The sequence below is a fragment of the Pseudopipra pipra genome, chromosome 31 (assembly GCF_036250125.1).
Source record: "Pseudopipra pipra isolate bDixPip1 chromosome 31, bDixPip1.hap1, whole genome shotgun sequence".
NCBI classification, from domain to species: domain Eukaryota; kingdom Metazoa; phylum Chordata; class Aves; order Passeriformes; family Pipridae; genus Pseudopipra; species Pseudopipra pipra.
In genome coordinates this window covers 40,202-62,993 of record NC_087579.1, presented here as the reverse complement: position 1 = coordinate 62,993, position 22,792 = coordinate 40,202, and the positions used below count along the sequence as shown (strand labels likewise).

At 66.8% G+C, this 22,792-nt stretch overlaps 3 protein-coding genes across 5 annotated transcripts; 1 reads left to right on the top strand and 2 right to left on the bottom strand.

The window, feature by feature from the left end:
• Positions 1-99: 99 nt before the first annotated feature.
• Positions 100-5,583, bottom strand: CFP (complement factor properdin). Its single transcript, XM_064639062.1, has 11 exons — positions 5,546-5,583; positions 5,416-5,449; positions 4,527-4,686; positions 3,692-3,846; positions 3,138-3,314; positions 2,698-2,889; positions 2,185-2,358; positions 1,450-1,653; positions 1,201-1,312; positions 748-896; positions 100-310 (listed from the first exon to the last, which is right to left on the bottom strand). Exons 3-11 carry the CDS (start codon positions 4,679-4,681, stop codon positions 213-215), a joined length of 1,416 nt encoding a protein of 471 aa, XP_064495132.1. The 5' UTR covers positions 4,682-4,686; positions 5,416-5,449; positions 5,546-5,583; the 3' UTR covers positions 100-212.
• RBM10 (RNA binding motif protein 10) lies at positions 5,310-20,523 on the bottom strand. Of its 3 annotated transcripts, none has more exons than XM_064639053.1 (24): positions 20,447-20,523; positions 19,869-19,976; positions 19,360-19,516; positions 19,088-19,279; positions 18,367-18,436; positions 16,886-16,959; positions 14,477-14,563; positions 14,074-14,134; positions 13,439-13,594; positions 12,736-12,896; positions 12,322-12,419; positions 11,659-11,758; positions 11,297-11,498; positions 11,042-11,175; positions 10,599-10,695; positions 10,213-10,304; positions 9,505-9,672; positions 8,955-9,101; positions 8,462-8,527; positions 7,862-8,056; positions 7,245-7,313; positions 6,721-6,824; positions 6,162-6,261; positions 5,310-5,619 (listed from the first exon to the last, which is right to left on the bottom strand). In XM_064639053.1, exons 2-24 carry the CDS (start codon positions 19,883-19,885, stop codon positions 5,566-5,568), a joined length of 2,601 nt encoding a protein of 866 aa, XP_064495123.1. In that variant the 5' UTR covers positions 19,886-19,976; positions 20,447-20,523; the 3' UTR covers positions 5,310-5,565. The 3 variants fall into 3 exon arrangements, with proteins under 3 accessions (XP_064495123.1, XP_064495122.1, XP_064495121.1); XM_064639052.1 differs by having other exon boundaries at positions 19,869-20,075; positions 20,447-20,519; XM_064639051.1 differs by having other exon boundaries at positions 19,869-20,113; positions 20,447-20,500.
• A 215-nt stretch (positions 20,524-20,738) lies between these two features.
• On the top strand, positions 20,739-22,333 carry NDUFB11 (NADH:ubiquinone oxidoreductase subunit B11). Its single transcript, XM_064639077.1, has 3 exons — positions 20,739-20,903; positions 21,339-21,469; positions 22,122-22,333. Exons 1-3 carry the CDS (start codon positions 20,754-20,756, stop codon positions 22,243-22,245), a joined length of 405 nt encoding a protein of 134 aa, XP_064495147.1. The 5' UTR covers positions 20,739-20,753; the 3' UTR covers positions 22,246-22,333.
• Positions 22,334-22,792: the final 459 nt, after the last annotated feature.

The following is a 22,792-nucleotide window of genomic DNA, read 5'->3' as shown; positions in this document are numbered from 1 at the left end:
TATGAGGGGGCTACGGGGGATCGGGGGCTGTAAGGGATGGGGGGCTATAGGAGAAGAGGGGGCTACAGGGGATGGGGTTGTAAGGGATCGGGAGGGGGGGGCGGCCCGGGAGGGCCTGGGGGGCCCTGTGGGACCCTCTGGAATGACCCCCCTGCAGGATGAGCCCCCTAAAGCATCCCCGGGCGGCCCCGCCCCGCCCCGCCCCCGCGCGCTCACATCCGGCCCCGCCCCCGCCCCGCCCCTCCTAATCCAAGACCCTGTGAGTGGGCGTGGGCTCGTGATGACGTCATCGTCAGTCCCGCCCCCGGCTCTGCAGAGGAAAGGGGCGGGGTCTTGTGGGGTGTGGCCGGTGACGTCATCGCGAGCAGCGACACCCGAAAAAAGACCCCCTGGGCCGCCCCTTCTCCCCCTCGAGACTGCCCCTCCCCGGGACCCCCCTCCTCCCCTTCCCTCGGGATTTCGCTCCCCCACACCCCCCCAGGCCGTCGGGGGCCGCTTCAGTGCCGGGTCTTTATTAGGGGGAACGGTCGGGGGGAGGAGCCAAGCGCGTTTCGGGGGAAATCCAGGCGAGTTTGGGGTCCGAGGAGCGTCCCACGAGGTCACCGGGAGCCTCATTCCTCTGGGGGGCGGGAGGGGGGCAGGGGGTAAATAGGGGACCTCGAATCCGAGGGCTACCCCCCTCCTCCCCCCCAGGGACCCACATGTTCTGCCCCTCCCCCTGGGGACCCCCACCCCTCCCCCCCTGACCGTCGGGGGGGCAGGGCAGGACGTGCAGGCAGGGCCGGGTCTCCTCCAGGCGCAGCCTCTGCCCCAACAGGGGCTCGCAAAGCGGCCTCGGCGTCCCCCAGAATGTCACGTTCCTGCTCCCGCTGCTGCCCACGTTTGTCACCGTCAGCCTGCGGGGGACACCGTCAGGCCGGGCCCCACGGCCTCACAGACACCCCACAGGGACCCCAGAGAGACACCACAGGGACCCCAAAGAACCTCCATAGAGACCCCGAAAAGACCCTATAGGGACCCTATAAAGACCCCAAAGAAAGCCCACAGAGATCCCCTAGAGCTCCCAAAGAGGCCCCCAGAGACTCCACAGACACCCCATAGAGACTCCCCAGTACACAGAGCCCTCCTAGCCCTATAGAGGCCTTATAAAGTCCCCCTGGCCCACAGAGCCCCCCCAGCCCCCCCCAGCCCCCCACGCACTTGTAGGAGGGGTAGGCGGCCCGACACTCCCGGCTGCGGCTCCGCGTGGGGCTGGTCCCACACGGGGGGGTGCAGAGCCCCCAGGGGCTCCAGTCTGACCAGTTCCCATGCACTGGGGGCACAGGGCAGCGTCACCCCCCAACCCCCACACTATGGGCCGGCTCTGGGGCAGCTCTAGAGCTCCAAACGAGCCCTGTGAGATGCTCCGGGGCAGCTCTGGGGTGGCCCCGGGGGCCGGGGGGCACTCACGGACGCAGTTCTGGATGTTGTAGCAGGCCCGGACGTGGATGGTGCCGAGCCCCCCCTCGGCGGGGCACGAGGGCCCCCCCTGGCCGTGCCCCACACAGTCCCGGGTGCGCCGCTGCTGCCCCACCGTGCTCTTGCAGGCGATGGACTCCCAGAGCGGGCGGGTGCAGGGGCTCCAGGGGCCCCACGGCCCCCAGTGCAGCACCTCTGAGGGGCACGGGGGGTCAGCGGGGCCGGGGGGCCTCGCCCTGACCCACGTGGAAGGGCATCGTGGGCAGGGAACGGGGGGGGTGGGTGCCCCACAGCGAGGGCAGAGATGTGGTGACCCCACAGCAAAGGGGAGGGGACCTGTGGTGCCCTGTGGGTGCCCCATGGCAGTGGGTTGGGCCCCCCCCCTTCCCTCTTCGAGCCCCGCCCCTGAAGGCCAAGCCCCGCCCCAGGACTTGCCCCGCCCCATGTCATATTTCCCCAGGCCACGCCCCTCCCCGCTGGAGCCCCGCCCCCTCAACCAGAGCCGAGCAGCAGTGCCTGCCCGGGCCCCGCCCCCTCCGAACCCCCCCTCCAAAGCCACGCCCTTCCAAACCCACACCCATCTCCAGCCTCGCCCTCCAAAACCCATCCTCTTGAAGCTCCGCCCCTCCAGGGCCCCACCCTCACAGACCCCGCCCCTTCAAAACAAAGCCCGTCCCCCAGAGGCCCCGCCCCAAATGGCCCCGCCCTGGAGGCCCCGCCCCTCACCCGGGCAGGCCCCGACGGGCCCGCAGACCCCCCGCCGGGTGTCTTTTCCTGCGCAGGCGCGGCCGCCGTGCTGGGGGGGAGGGGCGTCGCAAGCGCGGCGCAACGTGACCCCGCCCAGCCCGCACGTGACCGGGCAGGGCGTGGCCGCTGACCACGCCCCCCACGCGCCGTCCACTGCGGGAGAAGGGGCGGGGTCAGGGCCATCAGGCCACGCCCCCCCTCGCGGGGAGCCACTCAGGGGTGGGGGGGGTTATGGGCGTTCCGGGGGGCCTGGGGGGGTCCAGGATGTCCCAGGGGAGTTTGGGGGTTCCAGGGGGTCCTGGGGTTCATGAGGGAGTCTTGGGGGTCCTGCGGGTCTGGGATGTTTCAGGGGAGTTCAGGGCTCCCAAGAGGGTCCTGGGGGTCCTGGGGGTCTGGGATGTCTCAGGATAGTTCAGGGGTCCCGGGGTGATCCCGGGGGGTCCCATGTGCCCTGGCTGTCCCGGGGCAGTTTGCGGGGGCCGGGGGTCTCACCGGGGCAGGGCTGCAGCCCCGGGCACTCCTGGCTGTCGGTGGCGCTCCCGGCACACGGGGCCCCGGGCGGGTCCCTCGAAGGCGGCGGCGAATCACAGAGGCGCTTGCGGCTCCGCCTCGGCTTTGGCCCCGCCCCCCAGCACGTGCCAGAGCAGCTGCCCCACGAGCCCCACGGGCCCCAGGCCCCGCCCACTGCGAGGGGGCGGGGCTCAGTCCCATCCCCCACCCCCACGCCCTCACACCTCTCCCCCACCCCCGGCCTTTCCCACCCCCCTGCCTCCCACTGCTACCCCTTCTGCCCTTCCCCCCCCCACACCCCTTCCCCTCCTTATCCCACTCCACTCCAACCCCTCCCCCCTCCCTCCCCCCAAAATCTGCCTCTCTTCATCCCCTCCTCCAAACCCTCCCCACCCCCTCTCCCGTGCCCCTCTCCCCCTCACCGGGACAGGTCAGGGCCCTGCCCAGGCACTCCCGGGTCTCCTCGGTGCCCCCCGGGCCGCAGCTGCCCCCGCAGACGGGGGGGGGGTTGGTGCAGCTCCGGCTGCGCCTCTCGGCCCCCAGCGCACACGTCACGGAGCAGCTGCCCCACGGCGACCAGGGGCTCCAGCCCCCCGGCTCTGGGGACACCAACGGGTCACCCCCACGTCCTCCATGTCCCCACATCCTCCATGTGTCCCCCACGTCCCCCCCAATGTCCCCATGTCCCCTCGTATTGCTCCAATATCCCCTATACCCCCCCATGGTCCTCCATGTATCCCTCTGTGTCCCCCCCGTGTCCCCACATCCACCCACGACCCCTCTGTCTCCCCACATCCCTCATGTCCCACCATGTCTCCCTGTGTCCCCATTTCCCCCCATGTTTTCATCTCACCCTATGAACTCACATATCCCCATTGTTCCCCCATGGCCTCCCCAGGTCCCCTCATGTGCCCCTGTGTCCCCCCCATGTCCTTCATGTCCCCCCCACTTCCCCCCATGTGTCCCCATGTCCCACCTGGGCAGCAGGGCAGGTGACACGCTTGCAGCTGCCAGTCCCTCCTGTCCCCATCGTCCCCGCCGGAGCTCCGGCTGCGTCCCCGCCGCTGGGTCCCCTCCCCACAGGTCACTGAGCAGCTGCTCCAGGGGCCCCAGGGGCCCCACTCACCCTGTCTGGGGACATGGGGGACCCAGGGTCACACGGCATCACTTGGCGTCACCCAGGGTCACCCGGGGTCACCTGGGGTCACCAAGCACCATTCAGCGTCACCCGGGATCACACGGGATCACCCAGTGTCACTCGGTGTCACCCAGGGTCACGCGGCACCACCGGCAGTCTCATGAGGTCATTCAGTGTCACCTGGTGTCACCCAGTGTCACCCGGGGTCATTCAGCATCACTCAGTGTCACCTGGTGCCATCTGGTGTCATCTGGAGTCACCCAGAGTCACTTGGTGTCACCTGGAGTCATCCCGTGGCACTGGGTGTCCCCGAATGGCCCCTGGTGGCACCTGAGGCCACCTGGTGTCCCCCAGCCCTGCTCAAAGTCCTCTGGATGGGGCACAAGAGAGGTGGGGCATGAGAGGGCAGGGCTGGGAGCAGAGGGGGTGTTGGTGGGTGGAGCTTCAGTGGTGTGGGTGTGGCCTCACAGGGGGAGGGGCTTTTGCACTGGGTGTGGCCAGCTGAGTGGAGCTCATCCAATGGGGTGGGGCTAGAAGGGGGTTGTGGGCGTGGCCATGGAGGTGAGACGAGTGGGGTCAGGTGGGCGTGGTTTTTAGTGGGCAGGGTTTTGTTGTGGGTGGGACTTGTGGGCGGTGCTGGTTGTGGGTGGGGTTAATTTTGGGTGGGGCTAACCGGCAGGAGAGGCAGCGGCCGTGGGGGCGGAGCCTGTAGCCGTAGGCAGGGTTGAGGCAGCAGTCAGCCAATGGGACGGGCTCGTCGCCCAGTAGCTCCACGCAGGCCCCGCCCCCCTCAGCCTCCTCCAATCGGGCGAAGCACCAGACGGGCATGGCCGCTGGGGGCAGGACCATGAGGGGTCACAAAGGGTCACTGGAGGAAATGCTCCCCAGTGTTCCCAGTACTGCCCAGCATCGCTCCCAGCATCCCCCACTCCCCACCCAGCCACCTCCAGCCCCTCCCAGTGCCCCCCAGCACCCTTTAACCCTCCACTTCCCCCTCCCTCTGCCAGGCCCCCAGTGCTTCCAGAATCCCCTCAGTCTCCTCCAGTGCTCCCAGTGCCCTCCCAGTCCCCAGTGCCCTCCCAGTCCCCCCCCAGTGCCCTCAGTCTCCCCAGTGCCCTCCTAGTCCACTCCAGTACCCCAAGTGCCCCTACTCCATCCCAGTCCTCCCAGTGCCCTCCCAGTCCCCCTAGTGCTCTCAGTGCCCCCAGGCCCCCCCAGTTACCCTGGTCCCCTCCAGTCCCCCCAGTCCCCTCCAGTCCCCCCAGGCCCCCAGTCCCTCCCAGTCCCCCCAGTACCGCTGGGCCCCAGGGCAGCGCAGAGCAGCAGCAGGATCAGCCCCACGGGCGCCATGGGGGGAAGTGGGGAACAGTGGGGAGGGAGAGGAGAGGGAACTCCGGGGGTCCCACCCACAGGAAGGACCCAGCGGCCTGTCCCTTCCCCCCATTCCAGCCCCAAATTCCGCTTTTTTTCATCCATTTATTAGAAAAAAATCCACCACCAAAACCAAAAGGGGGAAGGGGTGGGGCCACGCTGGGGGGAGGGGCCACTCGAGGTGCCCTCACCCAGGGTGACGCTGGAGGGGGTCGGGGAACACCCCTTTAGGGGGAACCCAGACACTGTGGCCCCTGGGAGGGCATGACCCAGGTGAGCACGTCCGGGGAAGGGTGTGTCCAGGGAAGGGCGTGTCCTCACAGTGGGTGTGTCCGGGGGGCTCAGGGGCCTTCGCTGAAACGTGTCACCCCCCCGGGGCGGGACCGGGTGGGAGCCTGTGAGGACAGTGGGGTCACACAGGTCACGCAACCCCCACAACATGAACCCCCTGCCCTCTCCCTGTGTTCCCAGTGTCCCCCCGTGTCACCCCTATTGTCCCGTGTCACCTCCAGCTGCCACCCCAGCCTGTTCTCTGTGTCTCCCCATGTCCCCCTGCCCCACCCTTTTCTCTTGTCCCCAATGTCCCCATGTCCCGCTGTCCCCCCCCAAGTCCCTTTGTGCTCCCCAGTGTCCCCATATCCCCCCCATCCTGTGTCATCTCCAGCCCCTGCCATTCCAGACTGTTGCCTGTCAACTCTCATGTCCCCGCGTTGTCCACCTGTCCCGCTCATACCCCCCCATCCCATCACCCCATGTCCCCCTCGTGTCCTCCCACGTCTCCCTTGTCTCCCTCTGTCCCCTGGTGTCATCTCCAGCCTCCTCCAGCCCAGCCTATTCCCTGTGCCCCCTCATACCCCCCCTACGTCCCACTCATGTCTGCCCCCATCCCTCCCGTGTCCCCCTGACCCCCCCCGACCCCCCTGTCCCCCCATGTCACCTCCGGCCTCCTCCGGCCCAGCCCACTGCCCTCCTTCCAGCCCATCGCCTGCAGCATCCGACAGCCCAGGGGGGGCTCGCGGGGGGGCCCCTCTGCGTCCCTGGGGGGCACCATGGGGGGAGTCACTGGGGATCACACACTGCCCCAGGGACCCCAATCCCACTGGGGGTCCCAGCACCCCCCAGCACCAGCACTGGGGTCTGCGCACCCAGCTTTGGGGGTCCCTCCCCCACAGCACCCACCTTCAGGGTCCAACACCCCCACTTTGGGACCCCTCACACACACCATAGTACCCCCTTTTGGGGTCTCCACCACACATTTTTGGGGTTCCTCACCTTACAGCACCCAGTCTGCAGGGCCCAGTTTGGGATCTGCTATCCAATAACACCCATTTTTGGGTCCCCCCCCTCCTTTGGGGTCCTCCCACCCTCATTTTGGGGTTATTCACCCCACCTTCAGCTGTTGGGCCCCTCCCACTTTTGGGGTCCCCCAGCCCTCCATGTTCAGCCCCCTTCCCCTCTGAGTCCTGGGGTGCCCTAGGGGTGTGTCAGGTGCTCACCCAGGGGTCGGGGGGGGTCCCCCGAATTTGCGCCGCTTGGGCTCGGTGGGGTCGGGGCCCCCCTGCTTCTCCCGGCGCTCGGCAGCACGGTCCCGGTACTTCATCTGGGGGGGCCAGCACCCATGGGTGCCCCCAGCCCCCAGGACCCATGGGTGCCCCTCAGCCCATTGAGGGGTCACACAGCACTCGTGGGGGGCCCCCAACCCCCCGGGCCCCCCCAGCCCCATCGGTGCCCCCCACCCCATTGAGGGGTCACAAAGCACCCATGGATGGCCCTAGCCCTCCCCCTGCATCCTCATGCCCCCCCCCCGCCCCATGGGTGCCCCCCAACACCCTTGGGTGCTCTGGGCCCCCCCAGTTGACCCCATGTCCCCCTGGTCCCCTGGGTGCTAACCCAAGTTTCCCCCCTGCCACACTGGGATCCCCCTTTCCCAGGAATGCCCCTCAGTTCCCCCTCCCCGGGTGTCCCCACCCCTCCAGGTGCCCCCCTGCCCCTCACACCCCCATGCCCCCCCATGTGACACCTCCATGTCCCCTCGCTCCGGCCCCTCGGGGGGGGGCAGGTGGCTCCGGCGCTGCAGCTCCAGGTTTTGCTGGGGAAGGGGAAAGGGGGACACCCCGTTACTGGGGCTCCCCAAGATCTTGGGAGGAGGTCCCCCAAACCTTGCAAGAGCCCCTGATATCCCCCCAACATCCCAGGGGGTCCCTAAAACCACAAGGGGCTCCCCCAACCCCCCTTAAAGAGCTGTGACACCTCTCACCGGGGTCCCACCAGTCCAGGGGAAGCTCCTTGCTTTCCCATGGGGTCCCCATTACCCCAGGGTGCCCCTCTAGATTTGGGGGTGTTTGGGGGTACCTTGTGCAGCCCCAAGAGCTGCTGGTGCAAACCTGACACCCCCCAGCGTGACCCTACCAGGCCATGGGGGGGTTCCTGATGTCTTGAGGATGTCCCCCTTATCCCAGGATGCACCCCCAGATTTGGGGTGATTTGGGGGTACCCTGTGCAGCCCTGAGAGCTGCTGGTGCCTCAGCAGGGTCCAACAGCCTCAGTGTGACCCTGCCAGCCCTTGGGGGCCCCTGATCTCTGGGAGCATCCCCATTACCCCAGGGTGCCCCCCCGGATTTGAGGTGTTTGGGGTACCTTGTGCAGCCCCGAGAGCTGCTGGTGCCTCAGCAGGGCCTCCCTGCTGGGGAACTGCCTCCGGCACAGCAGACACGCCAGTTTGGCCCAGTCCGTCAGCGGCTCCTCGGGGGGTCCCGGGCCCCCCCCCCGCTCCCCCTCCTCCTCGCTCTCGCTCTCGCCGCTGTACGCGGCCACCAGCCCGCGGGGGGGGCTCTGGGGGAAACAGGGGTCAGAGGGGCTGGGGGGCTTTGGGGGACAGAAAGGGGTGTGGGGAGCTGGGGGCCAGGTGAGGGGATAAAGGGAACGAAGGGGGGTCCTCAGCATCCGGGGGGGTCTAAGGTGTCTGGGGGCGTCTGGACTGTGTCTGATGGGGGGTGGGTTTAGGGATCCAGGGGGATCCCAAGTATTTGGGGAGGAGGTTTGTAGAAGACCCCAGGGAGTTTTTCAGGGGGTGTTGAGGTTTAGGGGGCATGTCAAGGGGTTCAGGGGAGGGGTCTGGGGTCCAGGGGATGTCCAGTGGGTGTCAGAGGGGTCTGTGGGATGTTGGAGGGTCCAGGGGGTGTCAGGGAGGTCAGGGGGATGTCAGAGGATTGAGGAGTTCAGGGCTGGGGGTCTCACCAGCCGCTCGTCGCTCGCCAGCCGGGGCAGCTCCAGGGGCAGGTGCTGCCGCTCAGCCAGAGCCCCCTGGGGAGGCAGGGGGGTCAAGGGGGTTGGGGGGCTCGTGCAGCCCCACGGTGCCCCCGTGGATCACCCACATCACCCCCACAGCCAGCATCTCCCCTCCACCAGCAACCCCAGACCCTCATGGCACCACCCAGCACCCACCGCCGCCTCCCCGGACCCCCAGACCCCCACTGCCTCCCAGCACCCACCATGTAACACCCACAGCCCCTCCTACAGCCCCTCCCATATGGCCCCATGCCACCCCCACCCCCAACACAGCCCCCCAGCCCTCCCTGACCCCCCAGCCCTCTCCCAAACCCCCTCAAACAACCCCCACAGCCCCCCAACCAGCCCCTCAGCCCCCAACCCCCAACCCTCCCAGCCCCCCCGCGCCCACCCAAAGCCCCTCAGACACTCCCCCCGTCCCTCCCGGCCCCTGCAGTCCCACCTTTTTCTCCAGGATGGCGTACCCGGCGTCGGCCGCCGCCGCCTCCCTGCGCTCGTCCTCGCGGGGGGCCGGGGGGGGCCCCGCGCTGCGCCCGCTCTCCCGCTGCTTGTTGAGGCTCCGCGCCCAGCGCTCCATGTCCTTGGCGATCTGGGGGGGCCAGGGGGGCTGCTGGGCTGGGGGGCACCCCGAAGGGCCCAGAGACCCCCAACCCCCGAGGGGGGAAGATGTGGGGGGGTCGGGGGGTACTGGGGGTCTGGGGGCACCTGGGGGTGATGGGGGGAGACATGGCGGGGACTGGGGGGCTGTTGGGGGCCCACAGGGGATATTGAGGATGCCCACGATGCTGTTGGGGTGGGGGAGGGTCCATGGGGGTTCTTGGACATCCCCGGGATCTGTGGCAACTCACAGAACATATTAGGGCCCCCCCAGGTGGTGCAGAGGAAGTCTGTGATGACCACAACCGCTCTTGGGGTCTCTCCCCTCACTTCTAAGAACCCGTGAGGGCTCCTGAGCCCCCCCCAGACCCTCCGTTTTTCGGGTCCCCACAAACCTGCTGGGCCGTCTTGGTCTTGTGCTTCTCCTTCTTGTCCTTGGGCTCTTTGGGGGGGCCCGGGGGGCCGGGGGGGCCGGGGGTGGGCTCGGCGGGGGGCGCGGCCACGTAGGTGCGTCGGTCCCCGTCCCAGTACAGGTACTGCCCCGCCCCCGCGTCGTAGTAGTACTGGGGGGTGGCAGAGGGGTCAGGGGGGATCCCTGCACCCCAAGATGGGCCCTCTGGACCCCCACCATTCCCCCAGGGCCCCAAAACCATCTCCCTGCACCCCAAGATGGGCCCTCTGGAGCCCCAGTAGAACCTGCAGCACCCCAAAAATCATCCACTGCTCTCCAAAATCATCCCCAGGGCCCCAAAACAGGACCGTAAATGCTCCCCAACTCCCCCTTTTTCACCTCAAAACACCTTCCAGCCTTAAAAAGACATTTCGGGCCCAAGTTCACGCTGTTTGGGCCCAAGATTTGGCTGGAAGGGTTTAAATGTGTCTCCTATACCCCAAAACTTTCCCCTGCACCCAAAAACCTCCCACTGGCCTTAAACAAACCTGTAAAAAGTCCTTAAATATGTCCGTTTTCCTCCAAACACTTTCCAGCCTTAAAACACTGTTTTCAGTCTCAAATCGCACTTTTTTGGCCCAAAACTGTGCTCGACAAGTGGGGAGGACCCCCCGCCCCCCCAGTCCCTCCCTGTGCCCCCCAGAAGTCCCACCTGGGAGTGGGGGTCATAGTAGAGTCCGGTCAGGGGGTCGTAGTAGTACCCTGAGGTCTCGTCGTACTGGTAGGTGGAGACGTCGGGCACGGCTGGGGGGGCACGGGGGGGTCAGGGAGGACCCCAAAACCCTGGGACAGCCCCCAAGACCTTGGGATCCACCAAAACTCCCCTCAGCACTCCAGAAGTCCCCCTCAGGACCCCCTAAAACCACCCCAGGACCCCCCCAAACCACCAAGGACCCCCTCAACATCCCCCCAGACCACCCCAGGACCCCCCAAACCCCTCCCAGGACCCTTCCCCAGGCCTCAGGCCCCCAACAGTCCTTTCAAGCTCTCCCCAGGCCTTCATTAAAGACGCCCCAAAGCCCCCCAGCCCCCACTCACGGTACTGGCCATAGGGCTCGGTGCTGGGGGGGGCAGCCGGGGGGGGCCCAGTGGGGGCCACATTCGGGGTCTCAGCCTTAAGGGGCCCCGAGTAGACCTGAGGGGGATGAAGGACCCCAAAATTACTCCCCACCCCCAAAATCCTCCCTGAACCCCCAAGTCCCCCTGAGTCCGCCCTTTTCTGGGGTCCCCCCACCCCATTTCCATCCCCCCCTCCCCAATTTTAAGCTCTCCCTTTTCCCTCACCACTTGCAGCCCACCCTCAGTTTCCTCAGTTTTTGGGGTTCCCTCCAAACTCAACCCCTCCCCCCTTTGTTGGGCCTTCCCTCCTTTCCCACCCCTCACTCTTAAGGACACCCCACCCATCCTCCACCACTTTTGGGGTGCTCTCCCTCCCCCCCCTCCCCAATTTTGGGGACCCCTCCCCGATTTTGGGGACCCACCTGTCCAGGGGCTCCCGGGGGTGTCGCCGTGGGGGTCTCGGTGGTGGGGGAGGGGTAGGGGGGGCCGCCGGGGGGGAGGCGGGAGAAGGGGCCGCCCCCTCCCCCCGCGGGGTCCTGCGCTGGCTCCTCCGGACCTGCAGGGGGAGCCAAACGCTCGGCAGGTGCCACCACACCTGGGGGGCGGGGCCACACCTGGGGGCGAGGCCACCGCGGGAACACACCTGGGAACACACCTGAGGGGGCGGGGCCACTCACCTGGGGCGGGGCCATCGGCCTTGCTGGGGGTGGGGCCCGTCAGGGCAGGGCCGGGGGGCGGGGCCGAGCCGCCCTTCAGGTAGGCGGAGCCATAGATGGTGGGGGCGGGGCCAGCAAAGGGCTCCTCCGATTGGTAGAAGCCACTGAAGTCGGTGTTCGGCTCCTCCCCCCCCGACCACGCAGAGTCGCCTCCTGGGGCTGCCTGTGGGGGCGGGGCCACGTCAGGACACGCCTCCTCCAGTGCAAGCCCCGCCCACACATCACCAACCCCACCCCATTCACCCACCAGACCTCGCCCCGTCAGTGAGCTCCACCCACTCCAGCCCCTCCCTCTGCACCACCCCCGCCCCGGCCCCACCCACCTGTGACAGCGCCCATTGGGCGGCAGCGATGGCCGTGGAGGCGACGGAGGCGGCGCTGGCGCGGGGCGGCCCCTCCCCTGGCCCCGCCCCCTGCACCTCCCTGGGGGTGGAGCCAAGAGTCAGGGGCGGGGGCAAGGACTGTGTGGGCATGGCTTAAAGGAAGTGGGTGGGGCATCAGGGTGGGAGTTCCCACCCAGCAGAGAGGGTGTGGCTTCACAGTGGTGGGCGGGGCTTATGGGTGAATAGTGCAATGGGGCAGGGCTGGTTATGGGGCAGGGCTGGTTATGGGGCAGGGCTTGGGGCACAAGTAGGGAGAGCTTGGGGCAGTCACAGGGTGTCCTAAAGCTGGGCCTGTGGGTGGGGCTTAGAATGGGCGGGGCCTGGGGTTGTAGGGGGTGAGGATGGGGGTGGGTTTGTACTAGTGGAGGGGGCCCTGGGTCAAGGGGCGGGGCCAAGGCCTTTGGGGCACGGCCTAGCACTGGGGCGTGGCCTGTCCAGGGGTGTGGCCTGTGCCAGTCATGTCCCATCTGGGGGTGTGATCATGGGGGCGTGGCCAGGTGGGGGGGCGTGGCTTCTGCCAAGGCACAGCCAGCAGTGGCTGGGAGGGTGGGGCTGAGCTGGGGGCGTGGCCCGGGCTGGGGCGTGGCTGGGCGTGGCTCTCACCGCTTGGAGCCCTTGGCGAACTCCACGTTGATGCTCTTGCCGTCGATGTGCAGCGGGGGGTGCAGGGCCTGCAGCATCTGCAGCAGCTGCGCCGCCTCCTGGGGGGGGTTTGGGGGGGCCCCACGGTCACAGTGGTGGGGCGGAGCCCCCAGACAGGCCCCGGTGTCCCACCCCCCGCGCGAAGCACTCTGGAGACAGCCCCGTGTGGGACACCCCAGGGACAAGGCCCGGCTGTCTGGAAGGGTTTGGGTGTCTGGGACCACCCGGCTCCCTCAGCCCCCACCCCGACGGCGACCGGCCCTCCTGGGTCCCCCAGCCCCCCGACAATGGTGGTCAGGGCCCCAAACCCCCTCCAGCCCGTCCCCAGTGGTGACCAGCCCCCCAGGCCCCCCCCAGGCCCCCCCAGGCCCCCACCACGATGGTGCTGAGCTGCACGAAGGCGAAGCCGCGGTTGAGCTGCGTCTGCCGGTCCTTGATGACCCTCACGTTGGCGGCCGAGAGGGCGGCGAAGGGGGCGAGGGCGGCCAGGATGGACTCCAGGCTGCTCTGGGGGTGCAGGTTCCGCAGGATGATGGCTGAGGGGGGCAGGGCAGGGGGGGATACACACACAGTGTCAGGGGGAGCCAGGTTTGGGGGGACCCAGGTGTGCAGGCATCCCCCAAGGCTCTAATAACACTCTCAAGACCCTCCTAAATCTGTCTTTAGGCTCTTCTGGACCACCCCCCTCCAGTTCCAGATCCTCCAAACCCCCCTCAAGGCCCCCAGTACCCCCCAAATTCCCCCTGGACTTGCCCACAGACCCCAAAGGCCCCCCCATGCTCCTACGAACCCCCTAAATCACCCCAAGACCCTTCAAGATCCCCCCCGTGTCCCTCCAGACTCCACTAATCCATTTCAAGACACAGGATCCCCATCAGCCCCTTCAGCCCTCCCTAGACTCCCCCCAGAGCCCCCAAGTCCCACTTCGCCTCTTCCAGAACTCCCCAAAACCCCCATACATCCCTCAGGACCCCCATAATCACATCAAGACTCCTTGAGATGTCCCCAAATCGCCTCAGAACCCCAAAGACCATCACAAAAATGCCCTTAACCCCCCCCGAGGGTTCCCCCAACTCACTGTCATTGGCGTTATCGGCTCCGGGCTCGGTGCCCCCCTGGGATCCCCCAGGGGGCCCCCCCACTGTGGGGCCATAGGCCTGGGGGAGGGGCAGCAACCCCCCCCCTCCCGGCACCAGCTCCGGCCGTGGCCCCCCCGGGCCCCGCTGCTCTGCCTCTGCACCCCAAAACAGCCCCCCGGGACCCCCGTCAGCCACTGAGCCCCAAAACGGGGGGTGAACCACCAGCTGGGGGGTTGGACCCCAGCATTGGATGGTCACCCCCAAATTTTGTGGGCAAACCCCCAACCGGGGCTGTGAACCCCCAACCACCCCCCGCCCTTCAATTCCAATTCCCCCCCCCCCCCATTCATTACCTGAGCCCCTAAATTCCTCAGTTCACCCCCAAACTCCTCCCCTTTCCCTGCGACAGCTTTGGGGACCCCCAGGGCAGTTTTGGGGACCCCTCAGGGTAGTTTAGGAGCAAATTTGGGAGCAATTCCGGGAGCAAGTTTAGGAGAATTTGGGGGATCTCCTGGGTGTTGGGGAGAACCCCAATAGTTTTGGGGTGAGAACAGCCACTTTTGGGGCAGTGCAGGGGAGTGAAAGGGGGCCCACAGGGTTTTGGGGTGAATCCCAAGGGTTTGGGGTCACTCACCAGCTTTGGGGACTCCGCACTTGAAGCATTTCTCACGTCGCTTGAAGTTCTGCACCCCACACTGAGACCCCACAAATCCGTCACACCCAGAGCCCCCCAGACCCCCAAACCTGCCCAGAGACCTCCCAACTGCAGCACCCCAAAACAATCACACCCTGAAACCCCCCTGGACACCCTCAGACACCCTCCCAAGATTCCCCAGGACCCCCCAGTCTGCCCCCTGGACCCTCCAAACCCCTTCAAAGCCCTGCACAGCCCCCACCAACCCCTTTGCACGCTCCCTAGAACCTCCCAAGCCCCCCGTTCCTCCCAGGACCCCCAGAAATCCCTTCAAGAACCCCCAGGACCCCCCAAATTCCCCCCTCAGGACACCCCCCACCCCAATGCCCCCCGGCTCTCTCACCTTGGCACAGAGCCAGTCCTCGTTGATCTTGGGTTTGGGGTCGCTGTAGTGCAGGGACACGCGGTGCCCCAGGAGGGTCAGCCCGGCCTGGGGGGCACAGTGGGGGTAGGGGGGTACAGGGAAGGTCAGGGGTGGCACAGGTCAGTCAGGGGGAGCACAGAGCAGTCAGGGGGGGCACAGACACACACAGTGACCCAGGATGGTCAGCCTGGCCTGGGGGGGACACACGGGGCAGGCACCACGGCTCGAAGGAGGGGGGCACCAGGACTTGTATTGGGGGACACCAGAGGGGGCACCAGGACTTCTGGGGGGCATCAGAGCTCATGGTGGGGGTGTACTAGTTAGAGCAGCCGGGAGCAGTTCATCACTGGGTGGGTATAACCCAAACTCTGGATTCTACACCCTCCACGTCATTTCCTAGAAACTGGTAACAACAGACCATCTGTAGCAGCTGCCCACAGCACACCTGATCCCTCAGGACATAACCTGGGGGTCAGGAAGCCTGTGAGACAGGAGGATGTTCCTGTCCTCACACCAATGTCTCAGGCGGGATAACTCCAGGGAGTCAGTAGCACCTCCACACCCAGCCTGAGGGGTCACCTCTGCTAATAGGCCACCAAGGATTCCAAAAGTATCTCACAGCTCACAATCACCCCTTGTGGAACTCCCTGCCCTGGGGGAGGGACTGGGCATTCCCACTCCAACCTCAGGGTGTATAATCTTGGGGTCTTGGCACTTCTGGGCCCCAATCCTTGGATCCAGAGGAGGACCAGAACCTCGACCGGACTGCGACCACCACCCTCGACCAGACTGTGACCAGCACTCTCACCAACAGGCCTTCCTTTCCTTTTCCTTTGGACTCAGGGGGACCACGTGGGGCTCAGCACGGGGGCCAACAAACACCACTCTGTTCGTGCCCCAGGCTGCTGGGTTATACAGCTGGGGTTTGTGGGTTAAAACCAATTGTTTTTCCGTATAACTGTATTTATTGTACTATTGTTATTAAATTGTAACTCTGACTTACACTTCCTTTTGAGTTGGGTTGGTTTCTCCCACCAGTTTAGCTGTAAACCAGCACAGGGGGGCACCAAGACTTGAATCAGGGAGCACCAGGGGCTCAACGGTGGCACCAGGTCACACAGCCCTCACACTGGGGGCACCGGGGGGCACGAGGGGGTACCAGGGCTCCCCTGGGGTTCTCCCCAAGGCCCCCAGCCTTGCCCGAGGCCTCACACAGAGATCTGCCCCAGGATTTGCCCCAGAGGGCACAAGGACCTGCGCCAGCACCAGCACAGGGCTGCACCAGAGCCCACACAGGGGAACCAGGGCTCCCACCACAAGGGCACGAGGCCTCCCACTGTCTCTCAGAACAGCCCACACACGAAGGGCACGAGGCTCCACACCAGGGCTGGCACCAGCGGGCACAGCTCCCGCCCCAGGGCTGGCACCAGGGCCCCACCCAGGAGCCAGCACGGAGGGACACACCAGGGACCACCAGAACACACCAGGGCTGGCCCAAGGCAGGCTCGAGGAGCACCAGGGCTGGCACCACCAGCACAAAGGCCCGCCCAGGGCTTACGGCTGCCCTCACACCACAGCCCTCAGAGCACCCCAAGGTTCGCCCAGACCACCCCAGGGCTGGCACAAAGCTGCCCCAGGGCTGGCACAAAGCTGCCCTGGGGCTCACACGGGGGGCACGAGGAGCTCAGCACTTGCACGAGGGTCTCACAACCATCCTCCTGCACTGCAGTGCGTGGGGGGCACCCAAGGGGAGCACCCAAGGAGCTCTGCCCTCGCAAAAGGGGCTCAGTCCGCACACAGGGACACCCCAGGGTGCCACCCAGACATCAGTTCCCACACAGACCCACCGGAGTCTGTCACACAAAGCACTCAGGGGCACCCCAGGGTCTCGCACGAGGGGCTCAGTCCTCAGCCAAGGGCGTCAGTTCCCACACAGGGGCACCCCAGGGTGTCACCCAGGGGCTCAGATCCTACACAGGGCACCCCAGGATGTCACCCAGGGGCTCAGATCCCACACAGGGGCACCCCAGGGCATCACTCAGGGGCTCAGATCCCACACAGGGCCACCCCAGGGTGTCACCCAGGAGCTCAGATCCCACACAGGGCCACCCCAGGGTGTCACCCAGGAGCTCAGATCCCACACAGGGCCACCCCAGGGTGTCACCCAGGAGCTCAGATCCCACACAGGGCCACCCCAGGGTGTCACCCAGGAGCTCAGATCCCACACAGGGCCACCCCAGGGTGTCACACGATGCTCACAGGGTCACAAGGAAACAAACATGGCTCTGACACCCGGGACACCAGTACAGACCAGTAACACCAGTACCCCCCCACAAGGCCCAGGCACACCCCTCGAGCCCCTCCCCCCCCCAGCTGCCCCTCCCCCACCTGGTTGGCCTCCATCCATCTCGCCGCCTCCTGCACGTGGTGGAACTCGACGAAGGCGAAGCCGCGGCTCTGACCTGGAACGGGCGGGGGGTTGGGAGGGCACCCAGGGACCCCCTGGGTGGGGAAGGGCCCCCCTGGGTGCTCCCAGGACCCCATGGGGTGGGGATGGGCACCCCTGGAATCCCCTGCGTTGGGTTTGGGTGATCCTGGGACCCCTCTGGGACCCCCCAAGGAGACCCGGGAGCTCCTACAGATCCCTCTGAGCCCCCTCGAGAGTCTGGGCACCCCTGGGTGCCCCCTGGGAAGGGCTCAGCATCCCTGAGCGCCCCTGGGGAAGGGTCTGGCACCCCTGGGTGCCCCTAGGACTGAAGATGGGCACCCCTGGGTGCCCCCAGTTTTGGGTTTGGCACCCCTGGGTGCCCCCTCTGTGTAGCACAGCACCCCTGGGTGCTCCTGGAAGGGCTCCAGCACCCCTGGGTGCCCCTTGGGTGTGGAGATGGCACCCCTGGGTGCCCCGGGGGAAGTGATGGGCACCCCTGGGTGGCCCTCAAATCTGGTGCAGCACCCCTGGGTGCCCCTAGATGTGGGACCAGCACCCCTGGGTGCTCCTGAAGAAGGGACTGGCACCCCTGAGTGCCCCTGGGGAACAGGACCAGCACCCCTGGGTGCTCCTAGAGACAAGATGGGCACCCCTGGGTGCCCCGCAATTCCAGCACAGCACCCCTGGGTGCTCCCTAGGGATAAGATTAGCACCCCTGGGTGCCCCTGGGGACCTGATGGGCACCCCTGGGTGTCCCCCAAGTCCAGATCAGCACCCCTGGGTGCTCCTAGAGATGAGACTGGCACCCCTGGGTGCCCCTGGGAAACAGGACTGGCACCCCTGGGTGCCACCTGGGAGAGGACGGGCACCCCTGGGTGCCCCCTAAGTATGGCACAGCACCCCTGGGTGCTCCTTGAAAGGGACAGGCACCTCTGGGTACCCCTGAGGATGGGACTGGCACCCCTGGGTGCCCCCTAAGGCTGGCAAAAGCACCCCTGGGTGCCCCTGGGAAACAGGACCAGCACCCCTGGGTGCTCCTAGAGAGGGGACAGGCACCCCTGGGTGCCCCTGGGGACAGGATCAGCAGCTCTGATACCCCCTGAGCCTGGTGCCACACCCCTGGGTGTCCCTAGAAACAAGCCTGGCACCCCGGGTGCCCCCTAAGCCTAGCAGAAGCACATCTGGGGAGCAGGAACAGAACCCCTGGGCGCTCCTAAAAATGGGACAAGCATCCCTGGGTGCCTCTGGGGATACGACCAGCACCCCTGGGTGCCCCCCAGCATGAGCAGGCACGAACCCAACCCCCTCCGAGGGATCCAAGTGTCTGGGTGACCCCACCCACACCCTAAAGGGGATCCAGGTGCCCACCCCTCCCCCAGAGCAGAGCCCAGATGTGCAGAGAAGGGCCCAGATGTGCAGAACGAGCCCAGGTGAGACTCACCTGAGGACTTGTTGCGCATCAGCCGCACCTCGCGAGGCTGCACCCCCTGGGCCTGGAGCTGTGCACGGATCTGGGGGGGCACGGGGGGGACACAGGGACAGAATCACATCAGGAGGAACACAGGGGGGACTCCAAACACCCCAAAACTTGCCCAGGTCCCACCCAAGAGACCCCAGCGTGTCTCCCAAATGTTCCCAACACTAACTGTCAGTACTTTGGGGGTGTGGCCTAAGGGAAAGGAGGTGTGGCTTTCTGGGGTAGAGCTGAAGTTAGGGCGGGGCCAAGGGGAGGGGCGTGGCCAACCCTTCCCAGGGTCCTCCATGGACACTCAGGAGCTGCTGGTGGAGAACCCTGGTGGGATTTGAAGGGACACTGTCCTCACAAGGGTGGGGCTCAGAGGGCGGGCCCAGGCTGGGTTGGGCTCAGTGGGGAGGGGGCAGGGCCAGTGAGAACACAGGCGGGGCTCAGCAAAAAGGGGGGGAAACCACCTCATACATAGGGCAGGGGTACTAAGGAAGGAATAGGGCCACTCTGAATGGGAGTGAGGCTCAGTGGGCTGACGTGGGACCATCCCTGGCAGGGGGTAGAGCCATCTCATACACGGGGCAGAATCATCTATGGCAGAGAGCGGGACCACCCACACATGGGGTGGGTCCATGCTGGGAGTGGGCGGGGCTGCTGTGGGGGCGGGGTCGGGCCATGGTGGGGGCTGGGGGCTCACATCGTTCTCGGTGGCCGCCTGGGGCAGCATCCTGAGCATGACGATGGTGCTGGCACGCGGCTCCTCCTCGGGGCCCTCCCGGTAATCCTGGTCCCGGTAGTCGCTGTCGGTGCCGAAGGGCAGCGCGGGAGCCACAGGGGGGTCCCGGGGGGGGTCCCGCTTCCGGGGGGGCTCCGCAGCCTCGTAGGAGGCCTGTGGGAGAGGGAGGTGTTGGGGAGTCCCAGCACCCACCGCAGGGTGACCCAACAGCCCCCTCAGGGTTTGACACTCACCTGCGGGGGGGTCCCAGGGGCAGGGGGCCCATCTGGGGGTCCCCCATAGCCCCGATAATCCATGTCACGATAGTCGTGGTCCCTCTGGGTGCGGGATCCATCCTCGGGGGCGGGCGGGGCCCCCCCGTAACGCCCTGTCCGGTCCCCACGGCCACCCCTGTGGAGAGGAGAGGGGTCAGAGGGTACCGAGGTCCTCTCCAGCCTTGGGGGTCCCCAATGATCGTCCCCACATCTCCCCCCTAGGAACCCAAATGGCCTCTTGCTGGTGCTCAGTGAAATCACCCCCCATTGGGGGTCACCAAATACTCCCCAGAGGTGGCCAAATGTCCCCAGATGTGTCCTCTGTGGGGTCTCCAAATGTCCCCTCCCACCCAAAGTCCCCAATGTCACTTTGCTCCCTATGAAGTCTCCAAAATATTCTCCATGGAGAGTCCGCAAGTGTCCTCTGAGAGCTCCCCAAATGTTCCCCCCCAGGTCCTTGGTTTCGGGGTCCCCTGGGGCTCCCCTACCTGCGCTCGTACTCCATGGCACCGACACCTGTGGGGGCGGCAACTGGTCAGACTGGGAGGGACTGGGAACGGAAAGCTGGGGCCACTGGGGGTGGTCACTGGAAGAGCCTGGGTTTAATTGGAAAGGGTCTGAATAAACCGGTGACGTGCTGGGACGGACTGAGAAGAGACGGTTCTGTGACAAACTGGGAAGCGTCCAGAGGGTGACTGCGAGGGAAATGGGATGAATTGGGAGTAACTGAGACCTGCACAGCAGAAGAGGGGGGAAAGGAGCCCCCGTGATGCCCCGCCCCATCATTAGCATACAACGCGCGCTCAGCCCTGGGTCCCACCCCCTCCCCATCAGCGCGGGGGGCCCCGGTCAGCCCCACCTCTCCCGGTAATCCCGGCCTTGCCGGTCAACCCCACCCCACCCGATAAGACACGCCCCTCCCGGTCAGCCCCGCCCCTCCCGGTAATCCCGGCCCTGCCGGTCATTCCTGCCCCTCCCCGGTCATGCCTGCCCTTCCCGGTAATCCCGCCCCTCCCGGTGCTCCCCGCCCCTCCCGTTCGGCCCCGCCCCACTGAGCCGCCCGGACCTGCCCGCGCGGCGCCGCCGCCGCCGCTCCCGAGCGCCAAAATGGCGGCACCGCTCCCACCCGGCCTGCTCCGGCCCGCGCGCCCGCCCCCTCCGCCCTTCCATTGGTAGCGATGCCCGCCCATCTCCGCCTCCCGCTCCGCCATTGGTCGTCGCGCCGGAGGGCGGGGTCTGCCCAGAAAGGGCAGGGCGGTGCGACAGTGGCGGGCTGTGATTTGCTCCGCAGCGCGGAGGGCGGGGCGCTGCGAGGGGGCGCCGTCCCGATTAGGCGACGCGGGCGGAAGGGGCGGGGCAGAGCGCGGGCGAAGATGGCGGCGCTGGCGCGGGCGCTGCGGGCGCTGCGAGCGCTGCCCGGCGGGGCCCGGGGCCGCGCGGGGCCGAGCGGGGCCCTGGCGCTGCCGCGGCCGCTCGGCGCTGACCCGCACGAGGAGGAGCCAATGCTGGCGGCGCAGAAGAAGGTGGGCGGGGGCAAGCCAAGGGCAAACCGCGAATGATGGGGCTTTGGGGAATGGGGGCGTGGCCTCACAAGGGGGAGTCCAGGGGGTGGGGCTTGGGAACAGGCGGGGTTTCCATGCCAGCGGATGGGTGGGGAGGGGGCGTGGTTTCGTTAGTGGGCGGGGTTCAGAGGGCGGTGCTTTGTATGGGGCGGAACCACGCGCTGGGGGCGGGGCTTTGAGGCGCTCATTGATGGACAAAGGTTGTGGGCGGAGCTTGTGTTCGGGGCGGGGCCTGTATTGGGGCGGAGCTTCGGAGCGGCGGGGCCAGGGCTGGGTGGGGAGGGGGGACACACCTGGGGGTCCGTGGCAGGGAACCGGGGGGGGACGCACACACCTAGGGGGGGTCCCTGGGAGGGGCTCAAGGACAGGACCCTCATCTATCCCCCCCATCCGCAGAACCCCGACTATCACGGGTTCTCAGCCGAGCCCGACGTTGACGTGCTGAACATGCACGCGGTGTTCTTTACCGGGGTTTCTGTCGCCATCGTTCTCGGCTCCGTGTTCCTGCACTACCTGCCCGACTACGGGTCCGTCAGGGGGCCCTGGGAAACCCCCCTGGGCTGAAGGGGGTAGGGGGGTGGCCCCAGGCGGGGGGGGGAGACTTATAGGGAGTAGGAGGGGCTTCCAGATCCACTATTGGGGTCTACAGGAGCCCATGGTGGGGTGTATGGAGCTCCTGGAGGGTCTATTGGGGTCTGTGGGTGTAGGGGGCTCTTGGGGGGTCTTGGGCTGTCTATTGGGGTCTGCAGGGCACAGAGGCATTCAGTAGGAGCCTATGGGGGGATTTGGGGATCCCTGAGAGCCTCTCTGGAGCCCACAGCAGTCCTTTGTGAATCCCTTGGAGTTTTCAGGTTTGTTGGGCCCCTGGCAGCCCTTGGGGGGTCTATACGAGCCCATGGGGGACCCTGGGCCGTATGGGAAGCTATATGATACCCTGGGGACCTACGGGGTGTCATGGGAGGCTGGGGGGGATCTGTGGGCGGGAGGGTTTGGGGGGGCTACAGAGCCCTGTGGGAGGGTATGGGGGGCTATAAGGATCTATAAGGACACCTGGGCTCTGTGGGAGGGAGTTGGACACGGGGGGGGGGGGGTGGATTTGGGATCCCCAGACACGTGGATCCCCGGGGTGTGGGGGGTCCCTGGCAGGGGCTGCCCCCCATGGCTGTCCCCTCCCCCCAGGCTGATGGAGTGGGCCCGGCGCGAGGCCGAGATCCAGGTGCGGGAGCGGGAGCGGCTGGGGCTACCCCTGCTCACCTCCAACTACTACGACCCCGCCCGGCTCTCCCTGCCCCCCCCGGAGTGACCTGGACCACCCCGAGTCTCCGCGGTCCCCCCTGGGGGGCCGGGGGGTTCCCACTGTCGGTCTGTGAATAAAGCGCTGGGTTTCGTCATGTGTCGGTCTTTTATTTTTGGGGGACGGAAAAGGGGGAGGGGGGGGTCGCCAAGATGGGACTGTGTTACCGGGCCGCTCTCACGGTGCCGTTACGTCATCAGCGTGCGACATCACGTGTTCCTGATATGGCTCCTCTCGGGCCCCCGACCTCTCCCATGTGGCCCCTCCCACGGGCCCCTGTAGCCCCCCACGGACCCCTAGAGCCGTTCACCCTACAGCCCCCTCCCGAGCTCCTCGTAACTCCCCAGTGAGGCCCTACGGATCTCCGAGGTTCCCCACACCCCCCTCGCCCCCCCCCAGGACCCTGGAACCCCTCAGGTCCCCCATAGGACGCTCTGTGACCCCCCCCCCACAGCTCCTCCACAGCCCCATGTTGCTCTGCAGACCCTCTCAGACCCCTGGACCGCTCTAGATGTTCCTGCATCAGGGATGCCCCCTGACCCCGCCATAGTTTCCT